The sequence below is a fragment of the Ochotona princeps genome, chromosome 6 (genome assembly GCF_030435755.1).
Source record: "Ochotona princeps isolate mOchPri1 chromosome 6, mOchPri1.hap1, whole genome shotgun sequence".
In the NCBI taxonomy this organism is placed as follows: Eukaryota; Metazoa; Chordata; class Mammalia; order Lagomorpha; family Ochotonidae; genus Ochotona; species Ochotona princeps.
The window spans coordinates 30,622,914-30,633,290 of record NC_080837.1 but is presented as its reverse complement, the minus strand read 5'-3'; the positions used below and the strand labels follow the sequence as shown (position 1 = coordinate 30,633,290).

Sequence of the window (10,377 nt, the reverse complement as noted above, 5' to 3'; positions counted from 1 at the left end):
TTCTGGTCTGGACATGGCTGCAGTATCCCTTGGTACAAGTGTGGCCTGGGGCTGAGTGTGCCACACTGGGCTAAACCCAGCATCCACTGGTGCTCATGAGGACCAGAGTAGGTATAGGACAGTCTAGGTTAGGTTTTTTTTTCCCCCTGCTGAGCCATGTGTGAGCTGTGTGTGCATGTTGACCAGGCTAGACTGGGCTAGAGCACTCAACAATAATAACCAGAATGGGTTGAAGGCCAGTCAGGAAAGGTCATTGTTTCTGCTAGATCAGGAGATGGACTGATAGGGCTGGTTCATGAACCCACCCGTGTGCGATATCTGGCATTGGGAGAGGTTCTGATGGAGGAACCTCTTCGTCAGGATACAGTCCATGCCTGTGAGCGCACAAACCATGATAGCGAGCAGCCCAGACCAGGCCAGGGAACGGTACCCATCGGCATACATATGGCACAGGTCAGGGGCGAACCAGGCAGGGCCAGTTCACATCACCCATTGGTGAAACCAAGCAGCAGAATGGAGTGTGGGTCAGGCCAGGTTTGTCGCAACACACACCAGCATACATGAGGGCTTGGACTGGGTGCCAGCTGGGCTGGGCTAGGCTGTAGCCCCCACCAACCTGAGCTGAAATTCAGGGTGGGCCAGATTAGGCCAGGCTACAGCACCCACTGGCAAATGCCAAGGTGAAGCAGGCCATGCCAGACAGGGCCACAGCACCCAACCAGGACATGTGAGACCCGGGCGGGAAGAGGGGAAAAAGCTGGTAGGGGATTGGGGAGGCTTCCCTGCTGGATCATCACTCCCACTGGAGAGCTTGAGTTGGGATGGGGCAGACCAGACTAGGCAGGGCTACAACACCTGTGGGCCTCATGTGAGCTGGACCAGGGAAAAGCCAGGCTGGGTTAACTGTTCCTGCTGGTGCAAGCATAGGTCAGAGTGAGTGCGGGTTGGTAGGGCTCTACCATAACATAAGCTAGCAGATGGTAGCAAAGGGGACTAATTCTGTCAAGCCAAACTGCAGAATCACCTGGAGAGTGTATGATCCAGAGTGGACCCAGGAGGGAAACCGTGGGCACCTCCCTCCTGGGTTGCCACTCCATCTGGTGAGCATGAGAACCAGGCCTGGGAAGGCATGGCTAGACAGAGTGGCACCCATTGGCAGGTGTGTGGGTTGGATAGTGAGGCTGGTTGGGTTGAACTAGGCTTCAATGTACATTGACACGTAGGAGAGCTGAATGGGATGTGGGACAGAATGGACCAGTCCGCTGTACATATTGGCAAGCATGGGAACAAGGGCAGGGGACGGGCCTGGTGAGGGTTACTGGGGGTCTCCCTAACTAGGCTGAAGCTCCCACTGGTTTATGTGGCCAAGTGTATGGTGGGCAGGACTGCAATGGGCTCTAACACCCATTGGTTTGTGTAGAAGACAGGGGCTGGAGGCAGAAGTGACCCAACAATGGCAAACATCAACATATACATTGGCTGATATGGGTGACGGACTACGCCAGACCCTGTACTGGCAAGCATACCCATGAATCCGGTCTGGGATCACTTCAGACAAAGTTTCTTTGGGAATTCCCCCAGTTGAACTGCTGGACTCAGAACCCCAACCATGAAGAGAATTGCAGGTTCCACGGTCTGACCATGGAGTACATATGTCAAAGCTGAACCACCTCAGTAGCTCAGATGGAGCAGTGGACAGCATATCCAAATGTACTGGAGGATATGGTAGTACATTGGAGCCTGCAGAAGAAACCTGGTACCACAACAGAAGACAGAACAAATTGATCAACTACCCCATCCAAGTGTCGGCAGTGAAAATCTGGGCAAGTGGAGACGCTACGGTGGACTATGTCAGCAAGTGGAGTCTGAAGAGATTTCATCATGCTTGGAATGGCGAGATCGGCAACAATTCAGAACAGTTGAACTATCAAAACCACTTGAGCAGTGCCATTGGAACATGCTCTACATCAGGGACCCTGGGATGGTTGAGAGGGTGGGTGTGGTTTCTCCCTTTGTCTTTCCCCTGCCCCCAGATACAAGAAGGACAAAGGAGAATATGGAAACAATGGTCTTACCCATTTTCCTGTAGCCCTTGACCCTTTGAGCCCTAACCAACTATGTAAAAATCATCAAAATTAAAAAAAAAAAGAAACAACTGGTGCCCATATGAGATCCTGGCACATGCAAGATGAGAATTTTAGCCACTAGTCTACAGTACCAGACCAAAATAAATACATTTTAATAATGTATTTAATGAAATAAGAAAGGAAAACTTCCATAATCTGGAGAAAGAATTTGGAAACAGAATATAGGAGGGGCACAGAACTCCTAAAAGGCTTGATCAAAAGTGATCTTCACCACCATACATGATAATCAAGCTCTCTTCAATTGAACATAAGGAAAAGATCCTTAAATGTGCATGTGAAAAAAAATCAATTGACATATACAGGAAACCCAATCAGAATCACGGCTGACCTCTCACAGGAAACTCTACAGGCCAGAAGAGGATGGAGTGACATATTCCAGATTCTAAAAGGAAAAAATTGTTGGACCAGAATATGTCTTTGAAAATAAAATTCTTCCACAGTAAAGAAAAGCTAAAAGAACATGCTTCTTCCAGACCTGCTCTACAAATGATATTTAAAGATGTTCTCTTGACAGGGAAAAGTAATAGCATCCATCAAAACCAAAAGCAAATGTGAAGAACATTTTGCAAAATAACAACAGAAGACTAAATCAATCAATGAACCACCCATTGTTAAATTGACAGAACCAAATTACCACCTAATCATATTAATGCTGAATATAAATGGCTTAAACCCATCAATGAGAAACATCACAGATTAGTAGATTAGATTAAAAAAACAAAACCCATCTATTTGTTGCCTATAGGAGACACATCTCACCAACAAAGACCAGTGGATACTATATTTCATGGATTTTGAAGTTTTTGTTTTCATTTCTTCAAAACAGTCTTTTTTTCTCATTAAATTCTTCACTAACCCATAGGTAACACAGTAGTATCATTTTCAAAAAGGTTCTTCATTTTTTTCAATTCCTCAGTGACACATTAGTCAGTAGTAGCATGTTATTCAACTTCATAGCATTGCAAATTTCTATTTTTCTTCCTATTGATTTTGTTCTGTGGCTTTTCATTTAAGGGGATGTATATTAACTATAATAGAGACTATCATATCTGGATGTGAGGATACAATGCAGTATGTATCTCTACTTGCAGATCAAAAATGGACTCCCAATGAAACTGTTAAATATATCTTGACAATACGATGCTGGACTCTCTGCCATTGTCTATGCCCCCAATAATGGACTTTTGACTATTTATGAAGAACTACACAATTGTAATAATACAGGAGAAATCAGTTATGTGTGGGGGGAGATTTGGGGAAGGGATAAGGGAAATCCCAGGGCTTATGGAATGTATCATAAAATGCTACTAAAAATAACAATAATTGAAAAAAATCGAGCACTGCAAATTGCTGCGAAGACTGCAAAGGAAAGCATGTTATCCCTAGTCAAACTTACATACAGAAAACAAAAAAGAAAATCACTATTTTTCTTGCAATAGTGGCTACAGAAAAGGAGAAGCAAGGGAAAAACAATAGGGAAAAATATATCTGACACTTTTCCTATGACTGGAAAGACAGTACTTTTAAACAAGTCTTTCCTTTCTCTTCAACCATAACAAAACTGCATAGGTTTCAATTCTTTATCCTGTTCCCAAACTGAGAGTTTACAAAGCAATGAAAGTCTCCAACTCAGTTAAACAAAGCCTGGAAGGGGGCGGTGGTGAAAGCAAGCACTCATGGTACCTGTATACTTATATAGGCACCACTGCTATTCCTATCACTATTCTGCTAGACAAGAGTGCAACTGAAAGCTGAAATCAGAGGCCCACCGTTATAAGGCTGTGGTTGTTACATGTTCTCATTTACTGTCACCCGTCAAGATGGAGAGACAAGATTAGGGAGGAATCCAAGCATTCAGACTGGGCTTGGAACAGGAACACTTAACATTTCTCCAAATATTGCCTTGCGAGATCCCAAAAGAGGATGCTATGGCCCTACCATCCCCCAGGCTAACAGTGATGTCTAGAAACCAATATTTTACAAAAGTTATACTTCCTATCAGTAACATCAGAACAATCTAAGTACGCCAAAAGGATTGGCTCAAAATAATTTAGAAATGTCACACAACTGATCCCTCAACAACAGTCTAAATTCTCTAAAATGAAATGATATCCTTACGCGCACAGTTTCTGAACGCTACGCTTAAACTCAGAAGTTGTACTTTTTACAGCAAGGCCCATAGCTCAGAATACTTCTCTTCCCAACTTCACATTAAAACAAACAAATCAATAAGTAAGTTTTTACCTTGGCACTTCGACTGCTTTCAGGTGCTATGCACACCCTCTTCTGGCCAGTTAGGAGAAAAACTGATCACTATTGAGAAAACAGCTACAGTGAGCGATACAAACATTTTCCAAAAATGAAACACCTGGTATAATGCATGAGTTATCCCTTCTCTCTGTGATTATTAAATGAAGTTTATTGTTTTTCCTAACTGATAAGTCTCCTCAGACTTTCTCTACATTTCAACGTGATACAGTGATAAGATCTGGGAATACCCTCAGGAGTGATCAGGTGACTCCCAATAAATGCAATCCTAAAGTCTACCAGGTCTCCACATTTCACATTCCAGAAGGCACCTGAGGCTGGCGAGGGAGCATGTTTGGTTTGCATACACTGAGTACTTGGTGCTGGAAAACTACACAGCACTGATGAAATGCTTCAATGAACTCGGACAGGACCAAGTTTCAGTTCTGCCATGGAACTATTACGGATCTTGTGCAATTACTTGGTATCTTCATGACTCTTTCTGATCTGGAAACTGAGAATCAGTTAACAGCATCCAAAGGGCTATTAGAAGCTTCAATGAATAGGAGATGGAATATGGAGACAGAATCTGCAGCAGCTTTCTCTTAATCCCAGCATGGGCTCTGGTCAACATCCAGTTCTGCAGACCACAACACTCATCCCACATAGAGGTCTGTAGGATTAACTACTTCCTGTGGATTTCTTGGCAAATCCATGCAAGCACTGAGCAATACTCCAAGTGCGACTTTTTTCCTCTAGCCTACATACTAGATAAGTCACAAACGCTTTCAGTAACATATTCTAAAATGACAGACCACTTTTCAATAATCATTTTATTAGTTCAGAACAATTCCCACTGGTATTTACATAGTGCAAAAAAAAAGCTGTTGTTAACCCCCAAATGTGATATAACAATTATCCTTCATAAAGCAAAAGAACAAGATGACAAATCCCTTCATATTACAACTCATACTAATTCTACTACTTTTATTATTAGAACATTACAATTAAGACATTAAATTATAAGCTCATGTGGTCTATTTAGAAGTTAAATTACAAAAGAATACAAATATTTTTAATGTGGAATGTGCCAACAAAATTTAAATTTTTGCCATTAATTAGGATTCAGATTCGACATAGGCAACAATTTGGTTGATTCTGTGATGCGTATAAAAGATTTCAAAGAATGAGGGAGGAGGAGGAAGTTGTCTGCAAATAAATTATCTTATAGATAATTTTTAAAATCAAAATAATAAAACTTTCACCTGGATTAATATTCTAACCTGTTGGCACAATGTACAGAAAATACTTACATAACAAGGACTTTTTTTTTAAGCAAACAGCAGCCTTACAAACAATAATACTTCATTATACATATATTAAAATAACAATGTGTTAACATCAAGTGATTTTATGTTAGAGTTGAAAATGAACATGGAGTAACTGCTTGTTTGCACATTGCCATTCCCACCCCACCCACCTCCCCCAGCTTATTAAGAAATCAGACAAGTATATTATTTGGATATTAATTTCTCAATATTTAAACTATGTGAATTCCTTTTGACTAATTCTTTTCCAAATACTGGAAGCATATAAAATACCATCTCTGCAAAAATGACCTCCAATCAAAGCCTGTAAAAAACATTTCAATGTATAACACGTGTTATTTTTCCATGTTTAGTCAAAAGAAATATATTACACATCATTTACAAACATTGAAACCAAAATTAAGCTAATATGAACATGTGTCTTTTGAGAAGTAACCTTCACAGCAAAAAAAAAAAAACCTACTGAAGCAGAAATCTAATTTTGAGAGTGTAATTTATATTGCAATTCATATATTTATGTGCTAGAATAGAAATCTAGTATTTATTATTGCCAGTAAAACAATCTCTATACACTAAGAAAAAACTGCTATGGTTGTGGTTCTTGTGATGCTGAAACCCTACTCTCACCATTAAATCTCTTTCTAGATCTTCAAAGAGCCAACTACATCCACTTCCAAAGTGAAACAAACAGACAAAAAAAATGTCAAAGTTCCCACCTCTCCAAAGCCTGTGACTCAAGGTACACAAACTTCAAAATCTGTCTAAAGGAAGCAATTATCAAGACATTATTAATACTCCTTTAAGCATTCCCTTTCGACATGGTAGCACGTCCTTTAGGAAAGCTCAGGCTGTGCGCTGGAGCTGACCTGTCTCATATAAAAAAACGCCGTGGTCCCTTGGATTTGTTGGCAGAGGGGGTACTGCGAGTACAGAAATGTTTACTGAACACATCATTGAATCTGAAGTCTACAGCAAAAGTTTTGTTGGTGTTCTGAAGATTTCCTCAACTTTTTAATACAAATGTCAAAAATCTGAAATAATTCATGTTCAGAAGAGATATAAAATAGAAGAAACCTTTGAAAAGCCATTACCTCAAGATCAAGAGTTATCTGAATCACTGACACTGAGCAAAGGAAATTTACATCATAAAAGTATGAAAGTTTTAAAATTTGTTGTAAAGATTGTCAGTAGTTCAAAACATCTATCATTTCTTAAACAAATACTTCCAAATGTACAGAGGTTGTAAGATCTGCCGTGTATAAATCTATGATCACTATTCTGCAGGCATCATTCCTTACATACTGTGTTCCCTCAAGTACTGGATAACTGGTGCCTAGGAATTCTATGCTGGAGAACAGTTTAGGTAGGACAACGTAATAATGTCCCCTTCTTGGGATACTGATAAAGATGATACACTGACATTTTCTACACAGCGTTGCTCCTAAACTTGCACAATGCACCAACACTAAGTCATCAACCAAGAATCCAATTTCTCCAATAATTAAATGTATACAATATAAAACATCAAAACTAGCACAGTAGTTCCAAGGATTTCAATAAATAATCTTCCAACTTCTTTCCTGCCTCTGTAAGGCAAAGCCCTGTCCCATCTAACCAGGGCAGAGAAAATACCCCTCCCTCCTCATTTTTGTGCCTGCTTATGGGAGCCTGTATGTGGGAAGTTAGTGTGTATATCTGTGGGGTGGGGGACAGGGAGATGGAGAACTGTTGGGGAAAAATGAGGACTTGGAGGGAAAAAGAGGGAGTTGCAGGTAAGACAGAAAATAATCTGCAATTTCTCACACCATTACATACACATACTGTAAATCACTAAAGCCCAGGTGGTGACTAACTAGTAAATAAAACATCTGGCTCAGTAAGTTTAATTCCTCCCAAACAGGTACATACATTCCTAGAGAAGGACAGAGATAACTAATAATGAGTAAAGAATTAATATCTGCATATATGTGTATGCACTAAATAATCTAATAGTTTCACCACCATCAGAATTTTCTCTTCTTAACCTTCCTCTTCTAAGCCTTGATCACTAGGATACACATTACAAGATGTGCAAAATTCCTTTCCTTGACTTCCTATCAGTTAGCTATGGTCATTATAAAATGGAAGGAGCTCAAAGCGAGGCGCAAAAATCTATATTATAAAATAAGATCAACTGGTTTTGTACTCTGGAGAAGTTTAGAGACTCAGTCACATCTGTATCTCCCATCAAGAGTGTCCAGAACCAGAGCGTGCATAAGAACACACCAGTATAAGACTTCGTTTCGGGGAGTGTCCATGTAAGTCCTCTCATCATACAACTGGTTATGGTTATTCACCTAACTTCATGTAAATAAGACTATGTACAAGAGCATTCCTGAGGTAAGTGAGAAGCAAACGTGAACAGACTCTGGCAGGTCCTGTCATGAGTGATGCTCACTGATCCAGACAATATCCATCACTTTCCACCAAGGATGCCAGCCTGTTTTACTCTACTACAGTGGCTCCAGTGCTGGCCCAAGGTTTGGAGGCTCTGTTAATTCTTCCTGACTTAATGGATTACCATTCTCTGTAACCTCTGAAACAAGCAAGTGTGGACCAAGTAAAAGCTGTGTCAAACTTCTCTTCTTTTTAAACATGAAACACTTTGTTTCTTGGTTACCTGGTTATCTGCAGCTTTTGTTTATTTTTCTGACTCGACCTTCAGTTCTTTTATAAAGAAGCTGCAAGAACTTTTAGGTCAGATAAGTCAGAGTGAAGATGGCATAGTCTTAAAGTGAACATTGGTGACTGCTTCTATCTTTCTATAACCCTGATCATTAACTTTCAAAATGACTTTAAATAGGCATTTTAAATTTTATTTACTTTAAAACCTGGTCTTTTTGTAATCATTGTTTTCCATTACAAAATAAGCCAAAACAGGTCTGAATTTTCCACGCAGTTCCTAGAAAAACACTTAGATGCTAATTAAAAGCTAAGCTCTAGATCATAACAAAACAGGTCAAAGCTACAAAAATAGTTATCAGGAATTAAACATATATATTAAATACTAGACAGTGCAAAATGTTGAGATGAAGCATAAAAGGTAATGGCTACAACCCTTACACAGTTGGAGCACGAACGTTTCCTGAGTTACGCATTTTGGGGTGAAGAATCAAACTCCGAGTGCTCTTGGTTCAGGGAGCTGCACTTGCTGGGCTTCCGTTGTGGCTGCTCGGGACCAGCTTGCTGGTCTGCAGACCAGGCCTCACTGTCCATCCCTGGCTCCAACACCTCAGCTGTCTCGGCTTCCTCTTCTCCACTCTGCTCTACATTATCTTCCTCAGAACCATTCAGGGTTTTTCCAAGCTGCAGGGTTTCCATAGTTCTCTGGGTCTCTGAGACCCAAGACTCAATTCTACTATTGAGCTGCACTTCTACAGATATGGGTTCATGAGTATAGTCTTCATCCTCTTCCTCGTCTTCATCATCTTCCTCTTCCAGCATTCCAGGTACAAGAGTGCTGGTGGTGCTAGTTATGGAGGAATTCAAAAGATCTCGGCAACTGCCATCTAAAGAGCCAGTCTCTGTGCTCTGCTGGGAGGCCCATTCTAGGTCATCCGGCTTTACTTCCTCTTTATCACTCACTGCAGATTTCCCAGGGTTTGTAGCTGAGGTAGTACTGCCTGCAGCCACTAATGATGGCTGCTTAACAACAGGGCTTGTGTCAAGTGGAAGTGTACTGGGTTTTTCAGATGTGCTGTGCTTACAAGAAACCTCTCTCTCATTCTCAGACGTCTCTAGTCCATCTGACGTTTCCACCATGTTTCTCCAATTTGTTTCTATAAATATCAAACAGAATTTTAAAAGCCAGAAACCCCTCTCCAAATAAAAGGGAAGAATACAATACAGAAATTTGTTGGCTCAGCAACTGTCTGGAAAACTAAAATTCAATTTATTCTAGTACTAGTTTAAATATTATAAAAACATTTGTCAAAAATGTACATTAAAAGGAAGGAGACAAAAGAATAATATTTCAGAGAGCAAAAGATATAACAGAAACTCACTGGCATTCACATAAAATTTGTATATTCCAAAAAAAATCAATGAATTTTCAATTTTTAAAATTTGTTTATTTGTGCAGCTTAGTGGGACACTAGCCTCAAGGACCCAAAGCTGAGAGATGCTGGGGCCAGCATGTCCAGTGAAAACAGTTTTGATTTCCTGAATTTGTATCATACTCACTGAGCAAGTGACCCAATCTGTCTTTGGCCCGGTATGAATGTGTTTCCACACACAGGCAAACAACCCATCCATGCATTTCTAACATTTCTGAATATCTGTTTAAGTAGCTTGTTTACAAAGTGACTGTGGAGGGCAAAGGCAAGTGTTCTGACACAGTAGTGATAATCTAGGCTATTTTCAATGATAAGAAATTGATATAGGGCAAAATAAAATACCAGGAATCAGTACAGCGCCCAGCTACTACTTGCATTTTAAGGGCATGATATTCTTATCAAGTTATAGTAACAGAAGCAAACTACACACATAAATGTACTCACCCTATCACTCACGGACTACATGCTAACACAGGCCACATTTTTGGCACTCCAAGTCAGGGCACATGGTTTAGAATATCAATCCTTCCTTCCTGTCGCTCACTTCAGGCTCATGAAAAT

At 40.4% G+C, this 10,377-nt stretch overlaps 1 protein-coding gene across 2 annotated transcripts in view; it reads right to left on the bottom strand.

The window, feature by feature from the left end:
* Positions 1-7,917: 7,917 nt before the first annotated feature.
* The window catches only part of SECISBP2L (SECIS binding protein 2 like), a 44,886-nt gene continuing 42,426 nt past the window's right edge, over positions 7,918-10,377 (bottom strand). For both annotated transcript variants that reach the window (XM_058665884.1, XM_058665882.1), the window contains exon 18: positions 7,918-9,540. In XM_058665884.1, the coding sequence (XP_058521867.1) occupies positions 8,852-9,540 (689 nt within the window). In that variant the 3' untranslated portion in view covers positions 7,918-8,851. The remainder of the gene's footprint in view (positions 9,541-10,377) is intronic.